At 56.6% G+C, this 27,542-nt stretch overlaps 1 protein-coding gene across 1 annotated transcript; it reads right to left on the bottom strand.

Annotated features, from left to right (window-relative positions):
* Positions 1-420: 420 nt before the first annotated feature.
* LTBP4 (latent transforming growth factor beta binding protein 4) lies at positions 421-21,670 on the bottom strand. The gene is made up of 29 exons (XM_063312150.1): positions 21,003-21,670; positions 15,639-15,857; positions 14,368-14,600; positions 13,281-13,386; positions 12,882-12,956; positions 12,582-12,704; positions 11,516-11,680; positions 11,114-11,287; positions 10,767-10,865; positions 10,510-10,641; positions 10,053-10,178; positions 9,841-9,966; positions 9,420-9,545; positions 9,072-9,197; positions 8,861-8,992; positions 8,555-8,680; positions 8,302-8,424; positions 7,631-7,762; positions 7,264-7,389; positions 7,009-7,134; positions 6,765-6,908; positions 5,463-5,672; positions 3,896-3,970; positions 3,645-3,773; positions 3,385-3,534; positions 3,034-3,186; positions 1,968-2,348; positions 1,666-1,815; positions 421-1,525 (listed from the first exon to the last, which is right to left on the bottom strand). The coding sequence occupies exons 1-29, from the start codon at positions 21,295-21,297 to the stop codon at positions 1,377-1,379; spliced, it is 4,431 nt and encodes a 1,476-aa protein (XP_063168220.1). The 5' UTR covers positions 21,298-21,670; the 3' UTR covers positions 421-1,376.
* Between the last annotated feature and the right edge of the window lie 5,872 nt (positions 21,671-27,542).

Below are 27,542 nucleotides of genomic sequence, written 5' to 3'. Positions count from 1 at the left end.
TCCCTCCCAGCTGTGGCTTGAGCTAAGCTTTGCAAGCAAGGAGCTGCTTAGGTGGGAGTCCTGCTGTTCACTTAAGAAACCAAAAGCCACACATGGAAAGTCGCAGTGAGGGTCTCCCTCCAGGGTCCACTTCTCAAAGGTTTTTGCTCCTGATGCACACTTCATGTCGGAGAAGAAAAACTGGCAGGGTTCACTCTTTGTGCTTATTTCTAAGTGCTGGGTGCTTGGACTGCAGAAGCCCCCTCCCCTTCCAGCTGGTGAGACCCAGAGCCACCCTGGAGGCTGCTTGGCCTGTGCCACTTCCCCCCCACCCCAGGCCTAAGTGGGCCAGCTTCTCATCTTTTCCCCACTCTCTCGTGGGACGGAACTTCCTCCCTGCCGGTCTCTCTTCTCCCTAGAGAAGCCAAATCAGTAAACTCCTTTTATAGAAAATATTTATTGGTCCAGTAACAGCAGTGAGGAAGTGACTGTGGGCCCCAGCTGGCATGATGCTAAAAGGCCCCCTGCCTAGCTGACAGCCCCTCTCTGGGTTGTGTGCGTGTTTGAACGTGCAAGGGATTTTAAGCATCTGTTGGTGTAATTTGGGAGGTGGAGCTGGGGGAGTAGAGATGGTGAGCTATAGGGCCTCCTCCCCTCATGACAGGCACAAGTACCTGGGAAACATTTAGGATTTAGGCTTCCTTGCTATCCCCATGCCCTGCAGGATGAATGCGGTTCTCCAGCCAGTTCCGATGGTAGGTCAAGGGCCCAGTTTGCTAACAGTCCCCTGCACGCTCAGCCCTATTTCCATACCCTCTGAGAAAGCCCTACACTTTTGTAGGGCCAAAGGAAATGCAGAGAAGGACCAGCATGCACCCTGCAGCCCCTGTGCCAGGGGGCACTAGGCAGCACCCTGCGGGATAGCTCGCTAGAGCATTGGAGGTAACTTAGCTCTGATGTGGGTCTTGAGGAAGGGCTTTGGGGGGCATGCCTTCCGTTTGCAAACTCAGACAATGGATGGAGCGGGCCTTGGGGGGCCCTTTGGGAAATCTTTTCCAATGGTGAGAAAACTTTTTCAATCAGAGGCCCCCTGGGACGGAGTGGAGAGGTGGCCAGATTGGCTTTCCCTTCAAAAGACAATACCTATCAGAGAGGATGCCAAACCCTATTTTGGAACTTCTGCAACCCACTGGCGCTAACCAGAAGGAGGGGAGACCTGCCTCTCCAGAGCACTGCCCCTCCCAGCACTAACCGCATTCCCAGGCTCCTCCAGGGGCTGCAGGCTGGCAGCTCCTTGGGGTAGGAAGGGTGGGGCGGGCAAAGGGTCCTTTCACCTTCACTGCCTTCCTCCGTTCCCTGCCTGGACAAGGAATAAACATTTCCCCGCCTGCCCCAGCTCAGGCTCGGCTGCGGGGGATGTGGAGGCAGCGGGGGGGCTGCCCGGTGGGCATGGTGCCGGGAGGGCACAAGCAGCGGTAGGAGCCGTCCAGGTTGAGGCAGCGGCCGCCAGAGCAGAGCCTTTCCGTCTCCCTGCATTCGTTGATATCTGCAGGAGAGGAGGGAGGTCATCAGGTCCCCGGAGGACCAGGTGTTGGAGTGGTCAAGACTGAGCCAAGAAAGCTGAGCCACAACCCGCAGGCAGGGGGAGCAGGCAGGGCCAAGTGAATTGCAGGGGGGCCCTCTCACCACGGCAGGCCATGTGCGTTGGGTCAAGGCGGTAGCCCTCGTCGCAGGAGCAGGTGAACCCATCGGCGACTTGGACACACTGCCCGTTTTGGCAGCCGCTGAGGATCCCGCACTCCTCAGCCTGGAGCCCTCTGGAGCTTCCAAAACGGCCTGTTGGGGACAGACCGACAAGCAGCAAAATGGGGCTTCTCTTCTGCTCCGGCAGAGCAGCCACACCAGGCCACAGCCGGAGCCACCCACGCCTGCGCATGCCATTTTGCAGAAATGCAACTGGTGGCCCACCCTCCCTGTCTCCCACTCACGGTGGTCTTCACTGGCCCGGCTGGGCCGCTCAGGGTAGGAATGCCCATGGCCATGGGTCGGATAGTGCCAGTCTGATTCAGGAGGGCGATGAGGCTGGTATCCACCCTGGGGCTGCTCAGCGGGGCCCTCCAGGTGCCTGTCACTATAGGGCACATTGTCCAGGCTGATTGCCTCGTAGGGTGATGGGCCGTAGAGTGACTCGCGAGGGAGAGGGCTGTAGCCAGGAAGCTGAGGGCCGGGCCGGGCCAGGGGCTCATAGACTTCAGGGCCGTAGGGCAGAAACCCGCCTCTGCCGTATTCAAAGGGCGCCCCCAGGCTTCCTGGCCGCATCAAGCCATAACTGGGGCGCTGAAGGATGTTGCACAGAGCCTCAAAGTCGTCTGGGGGAGGGAAAAGCAAGGGGGGTTTAGGACCTCTCTCCAAGATGGCAGAACTTTGCATAGCAATGAAACTGCAGGAGTAGATAGTCTCACTGCCCCCCACCCCACCATATGGCTATAGAGACAGGATGCTGAAAAAGGACAGGATCATCTCCAGAGGAAGTGGGCCAAAAGGGACCTCACCAGCCTCTCCCCACAGACCCCCACAAAGCCCTGAAAATTCCTGGATATTTGCACTGAGAGACAAGATTCTCAAACAGTCTCAAAGCTGAAAAAACAACAGGAAGCCCCAGGTGGCGATGGGTGGCTTAGGAAAAAGGCAGACCGTGGCGTGCAGAGGCATATACCATTGCACCCAATCTGGGACCTGATGGGGCCGCCAGCGGAACCTTTTCTCATTGCACAAAGTAACCATGGGACTCCTTTCCGCCCGATGTCCAGATAGCTTCCTGTCCAGGCAGTTTGAAAGAGAAAACTAGACAGGTCCATGAACCAGGAGAAGGCTGCTCTCCTTGTGCTACCATGGCTCTTCCTTTCCAGCACCTGCGGCATTGGAGAGGGTGGGAGATGTTCTGGTCCCTCTCCCTGTTCACGAGCTCCAAGGGGGAGCACTGGGCCCCAGCTCCACTGATGAATCCCTGGGGCTGTTGCTGGCCTAGCTCCTGTGGGGAGGAAGGAGGCCTACCAGAGTCCCGGGCTGGGCACAGGGCACAGTTCATGCTCCAGGCTTCCCCATAGAGACAGCAACACTCCGTGTAAGTCACCCGGCGGTCCAGGCGGGGTCGGCTGCAGACCAGGTCCGGGCCCACCTCTTGCCAGCACACAGCCAGGTGGTCATCTGGGGGAATGAGCAGGGAGGCTTCAGAGAGGAATGGCGAGGGTGACCCTTCCCTGCTGGCACCTTTCCAAAGAACTGGGCACCAAGGATGGCCTTGTGATCAGAATCTCCCTCCAAGCACCTCCCTGGTCATTTCCTGGCAGAGAAGCTGATGCCCTGGACCAGAATTGATGGGCAGAGAGGTGGGGCAGTACGAACCCAAGCCATGGCTCTGGTTGGTCACACAACGGCGCTGGGAGGGGTCCAGCACCAGGGGAGCGGCACAGGAGCAGTAATAGGAGCCAATGGTGTTGATGCAGTGCCCCCCCACACAGGGCTCAGCTTCTTCGTCCAGACACTCATCATTATCTGGGGTGACAAGGGCATCAGTTGGCCTCAGGACTGCAAGCACATTGTGGGGAAGGGCTGCAGCAGGGCTGCAAGGAAAGCCCCCTAAGCATTCACTAGCCAGTACCCACCAATGCACTCCAGGTGCTGCGTCTCATAATAATAACCGTTGGGGCAGTAGCAGGAATAGCCAGGAACCTTGTTCACACAAACCCCGCCCTTGCACACCTGGGAGCTGAAGAGGGCACACTCATCCACATCTGTGCAGGATCAAAGCAAAAAGAATAAAGAACTCCCCTCCATGTGCGCCCCCAGCCCCATTTAAGCCTGCACTTCCCTGCAGCAGCACTGGCCCTGTCTGGACACCCACAGCAGTTCCCACCTGCAACAGCTGGGGTGTTTCTGATGTTGATGGTAGTGAAGCCGCTGCCATGAGGACACAGACTCTGGAACTCGGCTGCAGAAGAACAGACCACAGGTCAGCAGCCGTCCAAAGGGCCCCAAGCGTACCTCCCTCCCTCAGTCTGGGGGCTGGGTGGCCCAGGAGTGGGGAAAAGGCTTCACGCCTTTCAAGCGTTCCTTCTGCTCTAGCTTCAAGTTAAAACCAGCAAAAAGAGCTGTTACAAATACCTTTCTAGAAGATGCAAGACTGAGTAGATGGTAAACCCGAGGACGTCTGTAAAGTGCAAATTGGGGCCTTTGGAGTCTGTTCGTTTCCTCCAGAGCCCGCCTGTGCTGACAGGCGCCCTCAGGAGCACAAACCACCTGGAACCATTTTAGTGCCTGAATGCAAGTTCCCCTTGGTGAGAATGGCTCCCTCCTTCCCCACTTCCTGTTGGATTCCCAGAAGTCACGAGCACTGCCCCATGCACAAGGGGATTCCTGTGGATAAGCAGCCTGGCCAAGCCCCTCCCAGAGAAGGGAGACTGGGTGGGAGATTAGAAGCCTGCTGCAACATCTGAAGCCACAATCTCTCCCCTTTGTGTTTCCCCAGAACTACGCAGGTGCTCACGGTGAGAATGGACCAACCCCCATGCCTGGCCATGCTCACACCACCTGCTTCGGCCGCTCTGGAGACATCTGCCTGCGCAGATCTGTTCAAAGGATCAGCGCACTTGCAGAGAATTAAGGTGCGCTTTGTGGTGTAATTTATGCCCTTGCAACCCGTCTCTCTGCCGTTTCAGCTGCAGTCAGGCCCTCGCTGGGCTGAGACCACAGACCTACTTTTGCCCCACAGCTCACATGGCTCGATGACACAGTTCTTGCCGCCTGAACCTGAGAGCACTTCAATGTCTTGTATGGCCAGTATGAAAGATGTTTAGCAGAAGACTCCCTCCCACCACTTCCACAGGGTGCTTATAACAGGATGGGTCCAGCACCGCCACATGCTTTGGAGAGGCATGTGAGGGGAGGTTCCCCCACATGCAGCTTCCATCAAAAGTGGGTGGGACCAAAGTGGGCAGGCCATTCAAATGAAACAGGACGAAGATGAAAAACTTGTCCCCTCACTTAAAAACTTATTAATTTGTACCCATCACACCACTGGCCTCCACAGGCCAACTGGAGGAAGCTGCAGGTGGGGAGAGCAGCAAGCAGCTCCCTGCCTCATTTGGTGGCCAAGGAGCCTGAGGTAGGGGGGCTAATGCATCTCACTGGATAGAAGGGAGAGAGGATGGCCTTGAAGGACAGCAGGGAGGCCCCTTACCAAGGCAGCAATCAGACGAGCGTGGCTTAAGCCTATTCCAAGAAACTAACTTGAGAAAACCCGCAGTCCCTTGTTCACACTAAGATAAGCGGGGGGGGGGGCACGTTCAGACTTGCAAGAGTCTGCTACTAGGGCTGTTCCAACCAAAGTGACTCTAGACGTACGTATAAGCAGGTCCTTAGCCTGGTCCACCACTGCACCAGAGCCCCCGCCAGGTGACCTGCTTACCCCCCACCAGCCTTACCTGTCCCCAAGGAGGGGCAGGCCTGGATGTGGCAGTCGATGCCCCACCCGTGGCCAAGGCTGCAGCAGCACTCCTGGTGCGTGGTGTTCCTGGCCAGGACGTTCTCACAGGCCTGGGCTGCACTGGGGTCATAGTAACATTCACGTCGCAGGCCGTCACTGCTCTCTGGCTGTGTGGCGTCCGGGCGCCCGGGGGAGGCTGCAGGACGAGCTGCGGGGCAGACAACGTGGATGGACCTGGCTAGGAGAAGAACTTGCCTCTTCGTTCAGCAGGCAACCACTCAACTGTATGCTGTGCTCTGCCTGAGGTGCCTCAGGTAGTTCAAAATGTATCACCTGCCACCAGGTGGCCACCAGTTCAGGAACATCACGCCTATTCAGCAGTTACCCCATTGGTTGCCTATTTGCTCCTGGGTGCTCTGATTCAAAAGGCCCTACTTGGCTTGGCACCCAGGTATCTACAGGACCACGCATCCCACCCAGTCTTGGTCCACCTGATTTGATCTGAGGGTTCCCACGTGGCGGTGGTGGTGGTGGTGGGGATGAGTCTTCTCAGCAGCAGCCTCTGCCCTTTGGAATCCTTTGCTTCCCAAATAAGGGATGCCCTCAGCCCCTTGGTTTTCAAGAAGGCCTTAAAAACATTTTCATTACATAGAGCATTGGGGGCTGCCCATACTGGCTTAGCTTAAGTAATACGTTACGCCTCTGATGGTTTTTAATTGTTGTGCTGTTATTGTGTGGCGTTGAAAACCACTGCAAATCCATCTGGAATTGGATAGTCTACTTGTGGTTAACATGCATCACTGGTGGTGGGTGAAATCTCTAGAACCACTGAAGAAGCTGCTCCAGCCTCGATGGCCTGTCCTCCCCCCGCAGGCTATAGATACTACTGCATTAGCCCAAGGGGGAAGCACTGGGGGTCAAAAACAGCAGCTGCCTTTGCACTTTTAAAAAATCTCATGCAACGTCTAGGGATGCACTTAATTCAGAGGCAGTTTAGAACTTTAGACACACTTTGGAGAAATCAGAGGAGAGGATGATCGCTGGCTGCCAAGCACCTTGGCTTAGAGGCAGCCCACGTCCAAGGGCCACCCACTGGGAAGGCCACCCCTCTGCTCTGCGGGTGGACTTCCAGAGGCATCTGGTTGGCCACCGAGCTGGAAGGGCCCTATGTGGACCCAGCTTCAGGAGGCCCTTATCTTTTCAGCCAGGGGAAGGAGACCTGAAGCATGCCTGGCATTTACACCACAGGCCTCTCTCCTCTTCAGTCCCTTTCCAAGCCCCCCTCCCCCCTGCCTCTCACCAGCACCCGTCAAAGCAATGCAGCGGCCAGTCATGGGGTCAAATTCTTCACCAGCTTGAGGGCAGATGCACAGGAAGGAGCCTTCCACATTCTCACACGGTGCAGTTCCACACACCCCCTGGAGCGTCTCACACTCGTTCACATCTGCGTGGAAGCAGGAAAAAGGTGCTGCTGGGATCCGGCCCTCCACCTCTTCTGCCCCTCCCGGGGCCTCCCGTCCCATGCCCTGCTGCCAGCCACAAACCTAAGCAATGCCGTCCATCCCTGGCACTTTCGTAGCCCTGGTCACAGATACATTGGAAGGAGCCAAGCAAGTTGTGGCAGATGGCATGGGCGCCACACACAGAACTGTTCTGGCACTCGTCCACATCTGCAAGAGTCACATCCACCGCTCGGAAGGCCCCACAACCCTGCAGTGGGCTTCTAAGTTGCAGAAGCTACCACTGGGGGGCTCCTGCTCCTGCCCATGGTCCAAATACTGTACCACGGGTGTCCTCACCTATGCAGTCCCCAGTAGCGGTGGCTTGGTAGCCCATCTGGCAGCTGGCCACACAGTGGTAGGACCCTGGGGTGTTCTCACATTGCTTCTCTCTGCACACCCCATACTCCTGGCACTCATTGATGTCTGGAGGGGGGAGCCACATATTGGCACAGATGCCAGACTTAACGAGAAGGAAGTGAAGCTGAAACCTCCCGGGTGGAGGGTCTTCTGCCTTCTTGGGGAAGGCTCCCGTGCAGATGGTTTGTGATGGTGTGCAGCAGATGCCCGGTACCAACCCAACACCGCACAGGCCCAGAGTTGGGGAATGAGTCACAGAAACCTGACCAGCAGCCAGCCCCTTCTGCATGGCCCTGGCAGCACTCACCCACGCAGTCTCCCACGGCACTGGTTCGGTAGCCAGCCTGGCAAGCCACTACACAGCGGTATGAGCCAGCTGAGTTTTCACAGTGCTGCGTTCCACAGAGGGCTGCCCCGTACTCCTGGCATTCGTCGATATCTATGGGACGCAGGAAGAGATCAAGGTTCGGTAGGAGCTTCCTGGCACTGGTAAGGGTTCCAAATTCTATGGACCAAACCGTGTTTTAAGCATCCAAGGGATGCTCCACAATCAACTATTGTGGAGCATCCCAGAATAAGCCTGCAGGGTCCCCATGTTTTGTGCAAGAGGACAAATGTGGCAAACCACACCCCAGGGGAGCCCTTGCCGCAGCCCTCCAGGGAGAACCACCAGCTGGAGTGGCGTCAGCAGGGGTGAAGCAGCACTTGGTCTGTGGTCCTCCTCGGTGGGGCCACTTGTGCTGTCAGGCAGAGTTTGGGCTTGTGCCTATCATGCAGAAGGTTGCTTGGCCAATCCTGTGCCAGCGGCAGCTCTCCAAGGGCTGGAGACTCCAAGGCGCCACAGCTCTCCTGCCCAGCAGCTTCAACCAAGTTCTGGCCTTCCCCCAACTCAGCCTTGATGACAGGAGCCCCCTGCCCCCATCCCACAGCACCTGGAGACAAACTGCTAAGAGGCTGCAGCCAAGAACTGCCACTCACCCTCGCAGGAAGCCTTGTTGGGTGTGCTGCGGGTGCCAGGGGGGCAATAACAATCGAATGAGCCATCGGTGTTGGCACAGTGCCCTCCAGCACAGGCTGTGGTGCTGAGGCACTCATCAATGTCTGTGCAGAGGCCAAAGGGGAGGTCAGCAGGGCAAGACCACCACAGTGTTTCCTGATTCTTGCCCTCAACTGGCATGCATTCAATGCCCCCCACCCCCCCCACCCCCCGTGAGATCACAGGGTCCCTTACCCTCACAGGAGGCCCCGTCAGGAGCTGCAATGAAGCCCTGGGCACACAGACAGGTATAGGAGCCCTCAGTGTTGAGGCACTCACCCCGTGGGAAGCAGAAGTCGCTCTCCAGGCACTCATTAACATCTAGCAGGTGGACAGTGGGGAGAGATGAGCAGGGGCACCTTACTTGCCAGCACTGCCCATGTTTCCACCTGAAGGGAACCCAGAGCTTGGAGAGGAGCTCAGCTTGGGTCCACAGAAGGGCAGCAGCCCCTGGCCGAACCCAATCCTGGCCGGCACGTTCCTTTGACTCACGGCACTCACCCATGCAGGATGTCCCCCCTGTGCCCTCCATCCGGTACCCTCGGGCACACTGGCAGAGGAAGGAGCCCTCTGTGTTGAAGCAGTGCCCCTGATGGCCACAAGGCGATCCCGTTGCTGTGCATTCATCAATGTCTATGGAGGGAGTGCGCCTGTCAGGGTGGTGAGCCTGTGGTGCCACCAGGCCTCCTCCCTCCCCCGTCCCACCACTTACCCAGGCACTGGTTCTCCGTGAGGCTGGCACGGAATCCAGCAGGGCAGAGGCAGCGGTACCCGCCGTGCACATTCTCGCAGCGCCCAGAGCCGCAGGGCGGAGGGCTTTGCAGGCATTCATCAACATCTGTGCGGGGGACAGAGGAAGAGGCTGCATTACAGAGAGCCCCTGTGGACCTACCTCCTCTCGGGCACTCGGCTCTGGACGCTTCAGGACAAACCCAGCGGAAGGGGGTTATCTGGGAGTGAGAGGAAGCACTGTGGTGGGTAAAGAGGGTGTTGCCACCCCTCAAGCTGCGGGTGGGTGACAGACCAACCCATGGCGGCAGCTCCTTCCCAGCCCCCTTACCTACACACAGAGTCCCCAGGTGGTTGGGCTGGTAGCCAATGGGGCAATTGCAGCGATACCCCCCCAGCACGTTTTCACAGTGGCCAGGCTGGCAGACGGGGGGAGTCTCCTGGCACTCGTCGACATCTGGAAAACCTCACGGTGACTTTGTGTTCCGGGTCCCTCCCTGACTCCCTCATGCACTCAACCCCTGCACATGCCCCCCGCACATGCTGCCACTGCCCATGTCAACAAAGGGGAGCCCTGACGAGGGAGGACCGGGAGAGTTGGGGTGGCCATCTGCCGGTGGGAAGGGAGGCCCTTGCTCAGAGGCACAGGCTACTTTGCCGAGCAGGGATCCCCCTGCAAAGGGAACACAACCCCGAGGCAGGACATGCTGCCAGCCGGCCTCCCCTCCCTGCTGAGGCACCCACCCCGTTACCTCGGCATTCGGAGCCAGAGGGTTCAGGCCGATAGCCACCTGGACAGGAGCAGCGGAAGGAGCCCAGGGTGTTTTGGCAATGCCCACCCACACAGGGCTGGGACACTTGGGCACATTCATCAACATCTGGAAGGGAACTTGGGCAATGTGGGACGTGGGCACACAATGGGATGGCCAATTCCCCCAATGGCGAAAGCCGGTGGAGCACCTACCCTGGCACTCTACTCCAAAGGGGTCAGCTTGAAAGCCGGTGCGGCACCTGCAGCTGAAACTGCCCAAGGAGTTCTGGCAGTGCCCATTGGCACAAGGGCGGGGACTGCGACGGCATTCATCCACATCTGGAGAGGGGGAGAAAGGGGGTTTAGCTGGCAGCACATCGGTGAAAGGAGGAAGGTTTCGGAAGGGTGAGAATGTCCAGGAGGAGCGCTTCCTCTCCCTACGTACCCACGGCCAGATGGGGCAAGCCGAGCTCAGCCCAGAACCTACCAAGAGAGTCTACCCAAACCTAAGCTCTGGATTGTCTCTGAGCATCTCCCGTGACAGTCAGAAGTTCTGCCTTTCAGGAGGCTGACATTGCCTGAAGGGGAGCCCAAATAGCTGCCATGCCACCACCAAAGGCTGGGCCAACACCAGTGCCCAAATTTCGTGGGCCCCGTTCTCCCAACTCACCAATGCAGTGGGTGCCTTGAGGGCTCAGCCAATAGCCACGCTCGCACACACAAGTGTAGCCCCCCTGGCGGGGGATGCAACGTCCTGGCCCGCACACCTGAGGGTGCTGCTCGCACACCCCTTGCCCAACCTCTGGGGAAAGAATGCCATGGGGACCTGGTCATTTTAGCTCCCTGGACTTTCCCCCCTCTCCACACTTGCCGCTGCAACTGGTCCCTCACCAATTGGCATGGCCCCCCTAGAGGCCAAGGTCCCACCTTCTCTACTTGGTGCAGGTGGCCCAGATCCAGGTGACTGAGTAGGCAGGTGCCAAGGAAAGCGCTCCAGCCAGGTAGTTGGTGGGGCACTCCTGAGAACTGCAAGCCAGAAAAAGCTGGCATCAGGAAGGAAGGGTGGAGAGGGGTTCCAGGGTTGCCTGCGCTGGGCAACCTTGGAAGGCACACCCTGGCCAGCCTGATGTGAACGTCCTGATCCGAGAGGGCATTCAGAGAGATGGATTCCCTCGGATGTGCCTCGGGAGAGCCCAGCTCCAGCCCAGAGAGACCAGAGGGGCCTCTCCAAGTGTTCAAGGCCAGCAATCCAGGACCCCCTCCCCAATGCATACCGACGGCCGGTGCTGCTGTTGTCCGGGGCAGCCAGGAGGAAGATCCCTGCCTCCCTTGCTGGCGGGTCACAGGCACCCGGGGAGGGTCCTGGCCGAGGAAGCGAGTGTCATAGCGGAGGTCAGAGGCAGAGTAGTGATAGCCGGGTCCAGCTGGACAGATCTCCTTGAAGCCTTCTGCCAGGAGAGCAGCAGCAGCAGGAGCAGGTAAGGGAGAGGGCAAAGCGGGGGCTCCCTTCTCCTGGCACTCGTGGTCAAAGGCTATCCTGACGGCCCTTGGGGACTCCCCCTTCATCCCGTGAACCACCCCGCCCCCGTGCCGTTCCCCCACCCCAGCTCTTACTCCCGCCCCACCAATAAGCTCATGCTGATCCAGTAGACCGTCGCTCCACAGCCAGGCCTCACCTGAGCCAAAAGGTGGGCAGCGCTCGCAGCCCCGGCCCCAGGCCTTGCCCACCCGGCTGCAGCAGCAGATCTGCTTGGTGATATTGCGGAGGATGGGGAGGGAGCACCCGCCATCCCGCAGCACTCGGAAGCAGGGCCCTTTCACCTCTGAGATCACGTGGTGGGCTGGGGAGCAACAGAGAGACCACAAAACAGTGCTTCCCAACCCTGGGTAAACTCCCCCAGATGGGGTAAAAGTAGTTTTTCTTGGGGTAATGACACATGAACCCATTAAATTGACTTATGGGATTTTACCTGCAAGGTTTTCTGATGAGCAGTTTGGGGTAATGAAGGAAACGGTTTGGGAATGCGGATCAGGTTTGGCTAGCTAGTGGTCCAGGTGGTGGCTGGGTCTCCCACCCAGCCCTGCCACTGGCTCTGCGGGTCGGTCTGTTTCCGGTGTGAGGTACGAGGTGCAAGCCAGCCTGGGCATGCCCAGGATACGTGGGGTGGGGGGGAGGCTGTTTCCTGCAAGTCCTTAAAATCCTTCGATATTTCCCCAATATAAAATTTTACTTAAAATTTACTTAGATAAATTCGCATTCAGCTCAGATTGATTGGTTGTATGATTTGACCAGTTTTGAATAACAAGTTGAAGATCTGTTTCTTAATATCAGAACAAAATCTCTGATCTATGGGCTATATCTTTGGCAGAACCCACCTTTCCAGAACAAGAAGCAATGGCCTGCGCATGGAAAGCGCTGCTTTCTCAATGGTCTGATTCTGCTTCCCTCTCTCACCTTTGCGTAAACTCTTCACGCTGAATGAACGTTCAGTTCAAATCAAGCAAATGTTAAACAAGACCACTTTTTCACCCTTTGGGGCCACGGGGGTGGGTTTCCTCCAAGTTGCTTTGGGTGGCCAGGAGATGGCAGCCTCTGTCTGCCTGGGCCTGCCCACCTTGGGCGCCATAGGCCTTCCCAGGCTCACGCCAGAGCAGCAGCTGTCCTTCCAGGACATCCAGAGGCAGCCATCACGGCCCCATTCTCCAGCCCCCCAACCCGCCTTCCCTGGGGGCAAGACTCACAGATGCAGCTGCTGCGGGAGGAATCAAGGATGTAGCCCTCGTGGCACACACAGGCAAAGCTGCCACGTGTGTTGGTGCACTCCCCGTTGTGGCAGAAGCTGCCCTCCTGGCACTCATCCACATCTGGCAAGGGGGAGAGCGTGACAGGATGGCTGGGGGACCAGATAGGGGAGGCTTCACCCCCCCTCCCCAAGGTCCCACCTCTCAGCAAGGCACCCTGCAGCCTCGCTGGAGCCTTTGGGCATTTGAGGGAGAAGCACCACCCCAGCAATCTGTCCTGAGGTAGCCCAGCCCACTCACCAACACAGGAATTATTCAATCGCAGGAACCCTCTGGGACAACCCACTTCATTCCTTCCAACTGGCCCATAATCCCCTGTGGGGACACGTTCTGCATCAGACATTGAAAATCCACCTCCCTTTCCTGAGCAACTGCTCCCCTCCTCTGGCCCCGAGAGAGATGGCTTGCCATAGGGGAGCATAAAAGAAGAGTGGGGGGCCCTCTAAGTAGGTACACTGCCCCCGTTTTGTGTGAGGCAGGAAGCAGGCACAGCCAAGAGGTATGAGGGGTGGGTGAGGACCTAGGGAAGGAGTTGGGTCAGAGGAAGCCACAGGGCAGGAAGCCGGCTGGGTAGGAATACTGTGTTCCCCAGCGCCAACCCTGTGTTCCCCCAGGGTTCCCCACTCTCAGCAATCTTACCCACGTCACCACTGGCACAAGGCAGACAGCCATGAACACCCCAGGCCACACCGGACCCACGACAACAGATCTCTCGGGTGCGCAGCCCAGGCAGGGGGGCACTGCACTGAAAGGGCAAGGCAGTGGGCAGTCAGGCAATGCCCTTAACCAACCCAGCAACACCCCCATTAACTGCCTGCTCTCCTGGCAAGTGAGGAGAATGCAAGGCGTGCCACTCTGAGCTCTCACACACGTCTGTGTAAAGCCAAAATGCACACCCCAGGGTCCTTCGAGATCCACACTGCAAAACAGGAGTCTGAGCAGTTTGCTTTTTCCCTAGAAATTTTCACCCTCGAGCAGTGTAGGTTGACATGCAAGCAGGCCATGCAAAATTGCATTCTTGTCTGTGCAAGTGGTATAGGGTGTGAAAATAGGCCTGTGTGCGCTGGAGCTGGACAGACAAGTCAGTACAGAGGACCTCACAGCGGAGGGCCCAGGGCAGTGGTTTCCCTCCCTCCTCCTGCCCACCAGTCTTCCCTGAAGGAAAGGACACCCCCCCGCGCCTCTCCCCGCTCCCTCGCTAGAGGAGGGAGCCACCCGAGTAGCGAAGAGCGCTGCTGCCCAGCCGGTTCCTCCACAGGCAGAGGGAGGCGGCAGTGCCTGTGGGAGGAGCTGTGCCCAGGTCCGCCTGCCCAGCAGCCCTGACCACAGCTAGGGTCAAGGGAAGAGTCAAGGACCACTATGGCGTCTGGGCACGAACTGCGGGCGGGAAATGCTACCGCGTTCCTGTCTGTGGGCGCCGAACGGAAGGGAAGGAGGAAGAGAAACGCGCTTGGCAAGGGACGGCTGGAATCCAGGGCATCTGACCGCGGACCAAACGCGCAGGGCCTGGCAAACTTGGCCCGGGCCGCGGCCGGTCGCGGCCGCTCCGGGAGCCGGCAGGACCGCGGAAAACCGTCGCGCGGCTCCGAGAGTCTGCGGTCGTCCAGCCGGTCCCGCCGAGGGTCAGCCCCTCTCTTTCCCTCCGGCCTTCGGGAAGGGTCGAAGCGGGCGCGCGGGTGCCAGAGAGCTTTCCAGCCAGCCCAGCGCCCGAGCCCCGCCCGCCTACCTCTTCGCCCCGCAGGTGCTGGAAGCAGTAGCCGAACCCGGAGGTTTCGCCGTAGCCACCGTCGGGGTCACGGCGGCTGCTCTGGGCCAACACACCGAAGTGGGCTTGGCGGGGGAACGGGAGGGCGTTGGGGTCGCCCGGCAGCAGTTGCTCGCTCACTCGCTCCACTTGGTGGATCACGACGGAGGCCTCCGGCGGGTGCTCCACGCGGACGTTCACCATCGACGCCACACCTGGAGAGAGGATGGGGTCACCGGGCGGAGAGCGCGGGCGGAGCCGAGAGGGAAGACGCCCGGGAGTCCCAGACCTGACCCTCTCCGCTACCCAAAACGGGGCGGCCGTTTTCTCTGCAGCGCTCAGCCCAGGCACCGGGAAAGGCCCCCCTGCCTGTGCCCTGGCCAAGACCGGCGCCGGGTCGTGGAAGGACGCTGGGGGCCGGCGGCTGCCCCACCATGTTCTGCTGCCGGTGCTGCCGGCTCCCTGGTTGGCTCGGACCTGCGTCTCCTGCCCGTGGCCCGTGAGTTGTCCTTGCTGTTATTATTATTAGTTATTCGATTTGTACAGCTGCCCATCTCACCTGAGCAACTCAGGGCAGCTCACAACAGATAAAAACAATCCAATAAAAACACGTTGAAAACCAATATACAAACATATAAAAACTTTCCTTAATCAATTTAAAAAGCGGAACATCATGATCAGCAGCAGAAGTCATCCTATATCAGCTCAGTGCAGCCATTATAAGAGCTCCCCACCACCTCTGGACACCCAAGCAGGGCAGCAGACCCACCTCTTCAGAGCCTTCCTAAACGCCAGGAGGGTGGGGGCCAATCTAAGGTCCGGGGGGAGGGATGATGCTCCACAGGGTGGGGGCTATGGCAGAGAAGGCTCTCTTCCTGGTCCCCTCAGATGACTCTCGAAGATGGGACCCATAACATGCCTCTCCTGCCAGTCCTGATGGGACCCGTGGATGTGAGAAGCCCCATTTCTTTTCCCAAATCCTTCTGTCCCTTTAACTACTGGTCCAGCTCTTAACCACCCCAGCAGTGATGTGCTTTATTCCATAGTGGGCAGGTGGGGAAGATGGGATAGCCCTGTCTTTTTGCCCTCTCCTGAAACATCTGCCTGCAAGCAACCCCCCCCCCCCGATCTTTCACGGCCTTGCTCCAAGCAACGTGTTCCAATTTCCTTGACGCAGCCATTTCTTGCAGTCTTCTTTATATTTCCTTCCTTTCTCCATTTGACCCTCCTTCGCCCGCCCCATGCCTGCTTACCGTCACGCTCATAGTGGTGGTTGGCAATTGGGAGGGTGTGCACAGATTGCCTTCTGTCCTCCAGCTCTCCTTCAGTCCCACGGCGAGCAGGGGCTTGTCCCTGGCTGGGGTGAGGAAAGGCCGGGATGTGGCAGAACTTGCCAGTCCAGTTGGGGGGGCAGAGACATTTATCCTTCCTGAGACAGACTCCCCCATTTTGGCAGATGAGGGGGCACAAGACTGCAGGATGGAAAAGACGTATGAGAGGAACCAGAGGCAGAAGGCTGGACCCAGGCTCAGCTCCCCAGGGCAAGGAGGAAGCCCTCAGTACTCTTATCATCCCTCATTTCCATCCCACCTCCAGTGGAAGTGCAGGTAGGGAGCCCCCGGCAGCCTGGCCTTTGGGCCCCACCCCCACCCCCACCCCCGTGTTCCTGTTTCCAAGCCCATGGTCATCTGAATGGTTGGGCCCTGTCACATCCAAAACTTGAGCTCTTTTTCTCAAGTAGAAGAGTTTCTGAGCACAGGAGAAGGAACAGGGAGGATGAGCTAAGCAAAGAGCCCAAGACCCCCTTGCATCATCCTTCCCAAATCTGGTGCCCTTGAGCTGCCATCTGCCATGGTAAACTGCTTCCTGGAGCATATGGATTGGCCGACTTGCAAAGACCACTGCTTGTCACAAAAAGGGGCTTTGGGCAGAGCTGCAAAGTCCCTGCTGGGTTAACCTGGTCAGCCTCTGGTCAGCCCCTCAGGCTACCCTCTCTTCCTGCCCATTCTGCTCTTAAAATCCGGCACAAGGGAGCCTGAAACAGCAGCTCCTTGCCCCATAAGCAGGATTCCGGGCAGACACTCCTGTCATACCATGCCACATGCACCATCTTGCACACCTGCCTTCCTCAGGTCAGGGCACTTTGACTGGCAGCAAGCCAGGTGACACGGAGAGCCACCTGCTAGGCATTTCCAAGCCCAACTGTGGAGAGCCAGGCAGTCGTCCAGCCTGTCAGGAGGGTGCTGGAAGGCACCGAGGTGAGATATGGGTGCCTCCTGTCAGAGAGAGGCTGAGGGCCTGGCCAGGGAAGCACCTGTTGAGGAGGTGGAGGATCCTGGGAGTGAGGAACAGCTAGGCTGCTGCGCCTTCATTCTTTCCTGACAAGCATTTCCCAGAGGGAAGGGCTGGGAGAGGCCACCTGAGCTGCCAAGACCCCTACTGACTTCAGGGGATCTTTCTTCCCAGCTACCTGCAGCCTAGACTACTGCAATGCCCTAGAAATATGCCAGGGAAAGCTATGACAGCACACCAATAAGCAGGAATTTGACATTTGGATCCTGTGGCCTCTTTCAGCTGAGGGGTCCTGGCCCGGCTGCTGTCAGGTTTCCTGGCTCCATTCCAAGTGTTTGTTTTCACCTTTCAAGCCCTAATTGGCTTGGGGTCCTTCAAGGATCCCATTCATTCCCACAAGCTCCACCCCTCATCTGGGGTGGGACTGCAAACACCCTCCCTCCTGGCCTCCTGAAGCAAGGAAGGCATCCACAAGCTCTGGACTTTTCCCATAATCACGCTTCCTTTGGGAATTGTTTTGCCAGCCATATTTTTTCTGGCTGGGACCCAGGCCCCGGCCCTTTTGGGTAGTGTGTAACAGCTGGGCTCCAAGAAGGCATTTGAATAGATAATTTCAGAGTTCCTCTGGTTTGTCTTTTTAGTCATTATGGTTAACTACTTCCTTATTTATATGGATTTTAGGATTGTTCTAAGTTCCTATAGAAGAGAATCTCTCTAGCTCAGGATTGAATGGAGTCCTTGGTGCTCTCTGAGCTTGGTTGTTGGCTTGCAGAGTTAGGGTTAGGGTTTCATTACCTGGCTGGATCACATCATCAGTGCTGGTGAGTGTGGCTGTGAGTGTCCGTACCTGATCTTTGTGCAGGGAAACCTGCCCACTCAGGGCTAGCAGAGGGCTGTGGCAAAAGGCCCTTGGGACCAATGGCTCCAGCCAGCCTCCTCTCCCACCACCCGCAGTTCTGCACGTCCCAGCTCCAAGGGGCTACTGACCCAGTCTTTCAGGATTCTGGGCTGCTCTGAACTGCCCAGGGGCTCCTCTGCTGAAACCCACCAGGTCTCAGCTGCTTCCCAAGGAGGCGAAAAAATAACCACAATGCAATTGCTCATATTTTACAAGGAAGTTGCACATCCTGCTAAGACGTGCTACTTTGTTCTGGCATGTTGAACAAACCTAGGTTTAAAAGTCCTGGGTTAGCAGAGTGTGAACCAGCCAATGCCAATGCCTCTCTACAACCATCATCGTGTATTTTTGGCCTCTTGCCTTCCCTCTTGGATGATAAAGAGCCAGACTCTTTAAAAGAAGGAACTCTGATGCGGTGGGCCCCAACCTGGGCAACAGGCTCTTGGCAGCAGCACCCAGGCTCTGAGAAGAGCCTTTCTTTCCAGCAGGAAGCAGCCAGGCCAGTCTGGCAGCGGAGCTGGCCAAGGGCAGACCCTGCCCATAGCTGCTTGGCACAGGGTGCCCTCTGGCACCTGAAGGGTTCCTGCTTTCCGAGACTGAGCAGCATCCAAACATTTCTGGAGAGAGAAAGATAATGCGAGGAGAGGGAACACTCTTCAGCAGGGGCCCGGAAGGGCCTTTCCCTGATCCCTCTGTTACTGTGTTCCACCCCTGGGCTACCTTTGCTCTGCAGCAGAGTCCACATAAACGGCTGCTGTGAACAGACATTCCGTCCCCCAGAAGCTGGCTGATGTTGATAGATTGTGTAATCAGCTGATTTCAGTACAGTATTTCTGTTCCTTTGATTTAGGATATTTGCACGGATGTGTCGCTTTATATCCTGCTTGAGCCAAGGTTGGCAGAGATGCCCGCAGAGAGGAAGGGGAAGGTGGAGCCAAGCAAGGTCCAGAAGAGAGAGGCTGGTTTCCAGCCCCTGCTTGGGGCACAAAGGCCTCAGGAAGCTTCACCGCTGTCTAGGCCCTTTACAAAAATGGCATGTCTGTGTATGTATGTGGGAGGGGAGGGGGGAGAGACGAAACCCAGAAAGGCAGAAAGCCAGCCCCGCCCCCGCCTGAAGCCTAGCGGAAGCCACTGTGGCTTGGCTGCCAGTAAGGAGGCTGGGTCTTTCTCTAGGAACTGAGGCAGAGCTGGCTGAGGAGAGGATGGCTTAGCGAGGTCGGAACTTTGTGCCCGCCCGGTGCCCTTTGCCGGAAACCACGATCCTCCTCCGAGGCGGAGTTTGCCGGTCCCTTTGCAATCTCTGCGCTTCCACTCTCACCTCGAGTGAAGTGTGCCAGCACTGGGGGGGGGCTCTTTCCAGCAGCTGGGCCCCCACCAGCCACTCCCTTCCCCTTGCCCAGCCTAGGGACGCAGCAGAGGCAACGGTCTTTCCTTCAGGAAAAGGGCAACAGCGTCACATCTGCCTTCCCGCCCCAGGCGGCCCAGTCAGAAGCCGGAGAGGGTCTTGGAGCATCTCGGCCTCGGGCAGACCTAGGAAGGCCCCAGCCAGGGCTCCTGCCATCTGGCTGCGATGGCGAGGCCAAGGCCTCAGACTCAGAGCATGGGCAGAAGGCCTTTTAGCTTTTTCTAGGCTGGTCTGGCTGATCCTGCCCCCCCCCAGCAAGCCTCCGCTTTGGAGAGGGTTTCTGCTGAAGCCGTCTCGAGGCACAGGTGGGAGGCAACCCACATCCTCCTCGGTTGCAGGTTCCAAACCTGAGGATGGCACCTCCTCTCTGCGCTGGACTGCCTGGGCAGGGATGCGAGGCTCTGGCTTTCACCAAGCCCCATAGCTAAGAATACTTCCACAGAAGAGCAGCCTGGGGGCGGGAAAGAGATGACTCCATGGAACAGGAACATCTGGAACCACTGCAGAGAAACTCGGGGCCAGCATCAGCATTGGGGGGGGGGGTCAGGAAGGGATGACTTTTAAGAAGCAGAGCAGTTGCCATGGCCTGGATCTCCGCAAAAGTTGGACCCCCTTCATCTCCCTCAATCTCTCCCCCCGGGGTGATGGGATGCCAGTTACCCCACCCTGTGTATGGAGCAGCTGCTACAGCAAGGAGTGAAGATGGAGCCCAGGAGAAAGAGCCTGTCTGCCCCGGACCACTGGCCGAGCCCCTCCCTGCTGCGCTCCCACCCACGCGGGGCCTGGGTAGCATCAAGTGGAACACACTGCACAACTTGCACAACGTGCAGGGAGGAGAGTGAAAACAGCCCCCTTCCCTCCCTCCAAACAACCCCCCCCTCGCCATGACCTCAAGCTCAGAGGCGGTAGCATTTCTGGGGAGAACTGAGGCTCACTCAGGGCAAGCTGTGGCTGGACGAGTGGTCAGGGCCCAGAGTCCCGCCAGCAGCCTTTCTTGGCCCAACACAGCAACCGCCTCGCTCTGTCCCAGAGAACTTGGGAGGAATGGAGCTGAGGCAGGCTGGCGCCCAGCCCAAGGCAGCTGGTCCCATCTGGGGGTGGCATGATGCCAGCCTCATGTTTATGCTTTCCTTTCCCAGCTCCAAGCCCTGAAGAGGCTCCAGTGGAATCGTGCCACCGGGGAAAGAGCTATTAGGGGAAGAGGACACTGGCCGGCAGGCAGGCAGCCCCCTCCCAAAAATTAGGGGAAAGAGAAGAGACAGCACCGCAGCCAGTTCTGCACCTCTGCCCCAGATTTCCTCTCTCCTGTCTGCCTTTACAAGACGTCTTGCACAGACAGTCCTGGGAGATGTGCTAGCTGGCCCCTACCTGGGAGGGGGGGCAGGCTGATCCACCTTCAGGCAGCTGCACGCTTCCTGGTTCTGAAAGTGTCCCTCCCTCCCTCTGTACCACCACCTCCCATTCCACAGGGATAAGACCCTAAGCCATCTTCTGCATCTGCAAGGGCAGATTCAAGCCCAAGCAGATTCAAGACCGTGACTCAGGGAAGGGGCATAGAGAGAGCCCTTTGGCCAGGCAGCTGGCAGGAGGAGGGGGCACCAGAAGGAAGAAACTGCCATGGGCCAATGGAAGGGGGGAGGTCCAGCTAGCTGCTGATCCCCGGTGAGTGCCGGGCTGAGCCTCACTTGGGGAACAGGAGAACTGGGCACCTGCCAAGCAGTGGCTGAGGCTGAAAGTAAGGCAAGACGTCTTGTAAAGGTCTCCCTTGAGAGGGCACCTGATTTTGATCAGGCAGCAAAAGTGAGAGAGGGTGAGCAGAAGGGTGCTTGCAGACTCACCCCAAAGGAAGACCCAGCACCCCATTCCCCCGGCCCAGAGGGTGGGATGCCTGCTTGCCCTCCTGCCCTCCCTCCCTCCCTCCACTTTGACTAGAGTTGGTAGGTCACTTATCAAGGGTCCATCATCTCAACCCAGAAGCCAATGGCTGGGGCCATCAGTGCCCCTCCCCCAGTCAATACTCACAGACACGGAATCCAGAGGCCCCTTCGACTGCCCTGGCGTTCTCCCCGCTGTACAGAGTGGTGGCGTTGCCTGGCTCGCATCGGTTAATGCAGCGCCCACTGCTGCAATGTACGTGGCAGATCGTGGGGGTGAAAAGGACCTTGACCTGCTGACCCTCCCCAGGCAGGGGGGAGAAACCAACCAGCAGCAGCAGCACGGCCAGCAGGAGGAGGGGGACGAAGCCCATGGCCCCAGGCTGAGCAGGGCGACACAGCTCCAGGCAGGCTGCAGGCAGGGAGGGCTTTGCGCCCACCATGGAGCACACACAGACCCACCCGCTAATGGGAAGCAGCAAGCTTGGGGTGGGTGGGCTGCAAGCCAACAACAATGTTTACAAGGGAGCACGGCCGCCAGGAATAGGGTTAACTCTTAGCTGCTCTGCACAAGCCCAGATAGAGCCTACTTTCCATGGCACTGAAATGCAGAGCAGGCTCAGATGAGCAGTGTCTCTCCCCCACACACACACAATGTGAGGTGCCAGCAGACAGACAAACTCTGCTGAAGTCCCTCAAGTTGTTTCCCTCTGCAAACATCTGTAGGAGATGCGTCAGCAAAGTGTCATTCTGAAGGGCGCGTGCACGCCACCCAGCTTTCCTCCACTGTGCTTGCTGGTGCCCCTCCACAGCTGCTTCCTGCCGAGCCTGAAAAGACCACTCCTGGCCCCTCCAGAGAGGTTACCCCACCCACTCCAATGTTTAACTCTACCCCCCCCATCTCAGGGGTGAAGCCTGAGAACCCCCTCTTTCCCTTAGTCCCATTTCTGTCCAGTCACTGATGTACAGGAGGCTAGTCTTTTCCAGCCTGGAAGTTCAAGACTTCAGACAGGTTTCTAAGAAGAAAGCCCCCCCCCCCCGCACCTTTCCTCTCCCCAGATGTTGACACACTCAGAGCTGCTTAGTCTTGGATTTCTGACATGCAGAGCCTTCCTCCTCCAACAGCTGTTCCTGGCAGAAGGATCCCCCCCCCCATATTGCAAACCTCCCAGCCAGCGCAGCTTGGGAACAGGGTGAACATCTGTGCCAGCTGGACAAGGACTGGCTGGTCACAACGGGCTCGCCTTGTACTCTAAGCCCAATTCTCCAGATTCCCCCACCCCCACCCCTGCTGCTTGCTGCCGTCTCAGACATCAGGAGAACTGAACTATATTCACTCTAGAAAAAGGGGGGACACATGACCAAAGGGCAAAAGAAGGAAGGGGTTCCATGCCCCTAGCAACAGAACGGCTCTGGGATCTATGGAAATTTCAAGTCTGTGCAAAATAAATGGCTCACTCCTCTCTACCACCCCCCCAAAGATTTTGAATGTGGAAAGCACTCAAAGGCAGCAATAGGAGGTGGGGCTTCCTGATGGTCTCCCCAGGGAGGAAGCAGGGCTGTGGGCGGTGGGGGAAGGAGCAGCCCCCCCCTCTCTTCCAGCTTAGCATGACATCATCTGGAGAAACCCAGCCAGAGGTGGAGGGGGGGTGCATAGAACAACCGCCAGCCCCAGAGGGGTGGGGACTGCACTGGATATGGGAACTCTTCAGAAACTTCCATATGGGGGGAGAGGCATCCGCAACTCTGGTTGGTGCTCTCTGCAGAGAGAGAAGGCCCGCCGGCCACTTCCTGGTGGAGCCTAGGCCTCCTGTGGAGGAGTCTGCCCTCCTCTGACCAGACAGGTGGAGGACAAGCTGGGCACCCCAGATTGTGTGGGACCCTTCACATTGAGCCTCGCTTCTAAAGTGGCCAGCTGAAGAAAGACAAGCTCCAAACTCTCTTTGGAGCACCCTCCCCTCAAGGTATCAGCCCCCTTTACTCTCTACAGGGGGCCCTCCAAGGGCTCAAGGCCCCACCTGCCTCCTGAGCCTCCTTCCAACTGAAGGTGCAGGGTGGCATCCACAGCGCTTGAGGCCTGCCCAAGTACATGACCCCCCCACCTCCCTGCCCCTTTGCATTGGACCTTTGCTTGCAAGGAAGGCCAGGGGTGCTGAGCCATGACGGTGGCCATCTGTCTTCTCAGAGTGATTCAAGGCCTTTTGCTTTGGCTGAATTAGCTGGAGCTCAGCCAGTCTGAGAGAGGTGACCCCAGCCAACAATGCCTACCTTCCCCCCACCCTGGAAAAGGGAACCTGCTCCATCTCTAGATCCCCCCTTCAGGAAGAACCCACCTACCTGCCTTCAGCACAGCTGCCTCCACACAGGCCATGGCTGCCTGAATCCAGATTCACGGCCTGCAGAACGGCTGCCCCCTTGTCTGCTCAGCCCCTCCATTTTGCCCATTGGCTACACTGCAGTCTGACCAGGACAGCCCCCTCTCAGCTAGCTGGTCCCCGATGGTTAAGAGAACTTCCTGCTTTACTCTCTACCAGGCCCTCTATTAAGACATGTTTTTGAGCAGCAGCTGTAGAGCATTGGCATCTGAAAGAACTTGAGGTAGGATGGCCAGGCAGGACATCCAATTGCAGAAGCCCTGCCAATTCTTGAAGAAGCCTTACACTTCTCAGGGTTAGCAGGTCTAACGTGAATTCACCTAAGTGCCTATTCCCACTCAAAAACAAAAACAAAAACCACCTTTTGCATTTGCTGCCTCCATTCCTCCAGGAAAAAAAGCAGATTGCATAACTTACACATCTTTATTAAAAAATATCAATGTTGACTGCTTGAGGATGCTCTTTTGAATGCCATTCTGCTTTGACAGTAACTGTCACCGCAAGTGATGGTCCATTTGCAAAAAATGATATTCTCACTGCTGTTTTTGCAGCTCTACAACCAACACCCTCAAGTAACAGCTCAGGTGCAAGTATAATTTCCCACAACACTTGACAAAGAGTTAAGCTCAGTTCTCTGCCACCCTGCTCTCCTCTAGCAGTTCGCTCACCTCCGTGATTGTTAGAATGCTGCTGCCAGGAGGGCCAGGCACTTTTCCCTTTGTAGAGCTACTATGTCTGGACTGCCTCCTCCCGCTCCTGCTTTCAGCCTCTATATGGCCATTCTTGCATGGTTGCCAGAGGACAGGGGTGCCTCACTGGCCGGCCTCTTCCTTCTAAACATCTGCTGCTTGGATGTGGGAAACTCGACCTCACAAAGACTGACTGACCGCAGGTTTGCCAAAAGTTGGCATTCCCATCAGCACCTGAATGAGAGGCTGTGTGGGACACCAGGGGCAGCCCCCTTCCCTGGGACTGACTTCTTCAGGTGGCCTGGAACCTCCTCATGGATCTGAAAAAGAGTGATCCAGTGGGATGTTGAGAGGCTGATCTTCCTACAGCTAGAATGTAAAAAGTACATGACATGTTTTCCAGACCCCACATCACTCTCTGGGAGAGCAAGATCAATGCTAGTTGAGAGCAGCGGTTTTCTATCAGCATGCAGCACTCTCCGCCTCCTACCTCTGGGACAGGAGGCAAGCTTGTTAATGCTGCTGTGCAGAGGAGTCCAAAGGCACCCAGATCTAGCGGGGAAAAGGCAGGGGTGGGACAGCTGCTCGGGAAGATGGTAAGACAGGAACAGGTGATGAGACAGGGAGAGAGCAATGCTCCTCAACATCTCTCTTGTGCTATTCTCCCGAAAGGTGAACTGCATTCAAGTGGACCTAAGAAGAACAGCTGACTGAAGGCGGGAGAAGACACCCAAGGTAACAAAAGAGATAATTACAGAGCACCTGGCTATCACAAACAACTCTAAGCCTCCAGGACCAGATCAACTGCATCTGACGGTCTTGAAGGAGCTAGCAGTCATCGCTTCAAGCTCCTTTGAGAAATCACGAAGGACAGGTGTAGCACCAGAAGACTGGGAAAAGGCAAAGGCTGTTCCCTAGCTTCAGAAAGGGGAAAAAAGAGGACCTGAGTTACCACATACTGCTCAGCTGGAGGATGATATCACGGAAAATTCTGGAGCACACAGCAATCGCTTTCCGAACATTCAGAAAAAATGCATGGCTTGGCAGGAGCCAGCAAGGGTTTATCGAGAATACATCATGCCAAAGGAACCTGATTTTTTTTTGGATAGGTTGACCAGTTTAGTTCACCACAATGTGGTGTATCTTGATGCGAGCCTAACATTCAATGACATTTCTCATGAGATTCTAGTACAGAAGGTGGAAAATATGGGCTGGACTACGCTAAGTCCATCTAAGAGTAGATGGATACAGAGCTGACTGAGCAAGGACACGCAACAAGCGTACATCAATGGCTCCAACTCAAGCTGGAGGGAAGTGCCAAGCAAAGTCTGCACAACTGTTTTACACCTTTTGCACGGCTCCATTTTAGGCCTTCACTGTTCAACGTATTTATGAATGACTTGGATGAAGGATTAGAAAATACAATTATCGAATCTGCAGGTGACGCAAACATGGAGCGATAGCAAACATCTTAAAGGACATGCCAAGACTCAGGTGGATCTCAACAAGCTGGAATATTGGGCTAAAGACCAGCAAGATTAATTTCAACAGGACAAATGCAAAAACCTACATTTGGATAGGAAAAATCAAAGGCTTGAGAATAGGCTGGGATAAACCATATTGGGCAGCAAAACATAAAAGGATCTGGGTGTCTCGATGGATCACATGAGCCAACAGTGTGATGAAGCTGGAATGAATGAATCAGTCAGTCAGTCAATCGCGGCATGCTAGGCTGCACTGACAGATGTAGAGGATCAGGTCATCATCCCTCTCTAGTCTGTGCTGGTCAGACCACTTTTAGAATAGGGTGTCCAGTTCTGGGCACTGCATTTTAGAAAGGACACTGATAAACTGGGGCACGTCCAGAGGTAAGCAATCAATGGGATAAAGGAACTGAGAGGAAAATCCTGCTAGGCACAGTTGGAGGCGGCTGGGGGTGCTTAGCCTGGAGAAGATTGCAAAGAAACGTGACAGCTGTCTTCAAGTATCAGAAGGGCCATCCTTCCAGAAGATGGACAAGAAATCACAGGTTTAAATTCTAAGCCAGTAGATTTCAGCTGGAGTTCAGGAGAAACTTCCTAGTGGTAAGAGCTGTTCAACATTGGAACCAACCACCCCAGGAGATGGTGGATTCTCCTACACTGGTAGTCTGTAAACACCTCCAAGTTGGGAAAAGTTGCTCTACTTCTACCATGTGTTCTTTTAACAGAAGTAACCTTTGCCGTTCAAGAAGATACATGCATAGTCACAGAAACCATCAGGTATGCTGTATGACTATGGTTATGTTAAGCATTGTCTCCATATAACTCTGCTTGACAATGATCATTCACAGAAGAACATCACCTGGCATTTGTTAATGTTCAGTCTTGGGAATTTCAAATGAGGAAAACCTTAGGACCATAGGATTGGCCATTGAGGCCATGGAGTCCAACCCCTGCTTGCTACAGGCATCTAACTTCAAGCATCCCTGAGAGTTCCAGCAAAGCATGGCTTCTGTTCTTGTGGTCTTGATGGGGAGGAGGGGGCTTAAACTCAATCTGACAAACCTGGCTGGTTGTGTTTCCAGTGCCATGGGTTTCTCATTTTTATTTGGAATGTGATCACACTTCCCTGGACAGAAGTGGTGCTCAATTTGGGAGTCTCCTGGACTGGCAACTCCCCCTGTGGATTTGAGTTGCCTGACCCTGCTGTCCTTCAAATGGGCCAAGAAGACCTGGCCCTTTCCCAGGCCAGGCTGGGTATGCCCCTGAACGAAGGTGTGTTAAGGTGTTGGGTATGCCTGGCTCCCTGGTTATTACCAATTTTTATCTGCGTTTGTTTGTCAATTGTATACCACCCAGAGTTGTTGTGAGTCATTAAAAACTAACGCAATAATAAAGCCTCCTCTGAAGAAAAGGATTCCCTCGCAAGCCCCCGGACAGGGCAGAGCCAAGAAGCCAGCGCTCCTGGACCAAGCTGCCCAAAGGAAACCCACGGGCATGTCCCCCCGCCTGTACCGCATACACGAGCCCTTGTCGCGTCCTTCTCAACCACCCTTCCTGCAGCCCCCTGCTGAAGGTCTCCAGGGGTCGCCGATACCCCGTGGGAAGGGAAGGCGAGGCCACCGCTCAGCCGCACTGCTCCCGAGGGCGAGGCAGACTACATGGCTTCAAGAGCGAGCTGGGGTGGTGCGGAATGAGGCGCCACCTGCTGGCGATGGGGTGCAGGACGCCCCCAGTGGGGCGCCCAGAGCAGACCTAGGTCCTGGCCTGACATGATACACCGGGGAGGGCAGCGGCCTCGACCAGTCGCTTCTTGTCTTCTGCGGTAGGTTCTCCACACTTCTGACTGCCTGACCGGTATCTACTACCACTAGTGTATAGAAGCATAGCGTGTGTTTCTGCTAGTTGCACACGAATCCTTCCCTGCCACCCTCGAAGTCTGGTGCCTGTGTGCAAAGCCCTTTCTGCCTCCCGGGGAGCCCAGGTGCCCCCACTTGCTCCTTCCTTCTGAGAGGAGGCACCTCCACCCTCAGCTTTTCCTGTGTTGGGGGGAGGAAGAAAAGGCCTCCGAGTGTTCCATTTTCACTGCCCCCTGGACCACTAGAAGATCCAGGGCACCCCTTTTAGAGCATAGCTTAGGATA

The sequence above is a fragment of the Candoia aspera genome, chromosome 10 (assembly GCF_035149785.1).
Source record: "Candoia aspera isolate rCanAsp1 chromosome 10, rCanAsp1.hap2, whole genome shotgun sequence".
NCBI classification, from domain to species: domain Eukaryota; kingdom Metazoa; phylum Chordata; class Lepidosauria; order Squamata; family Boidae; genus Candoia; species Candoia aspera.
Note: the sequence above shows the minus strand (reverse complement) of the source record. Positions and strands in the feature narration are given on the sequence as shown.

Bases quoted from the DNA above. Each gene is read 5' to 3' on its own strand.
- LTBP4 (XM_063312150.1), bottom strand. From the start codon at position 21,297: ATGGTGGGCGCAAAGCCCTCCCTGCCTGCAGCCTGCCTGGAGCTGTGT. The intron at 14,601-15,638 runs GTAAGCAGGCAT...TCCTCTCTCCAG, and splicing joins CCACCACTATGAGCGTGACG to GTGTGGCGTCGATGGTGAAC. The intron at 10,179-10,509 runs GTGAGTTGGGAG...CCCCCTCTCCAG, and splicing joins TCAAGGCACCCACTGCATTG to ATGTGGATGAATGCCGTCGC.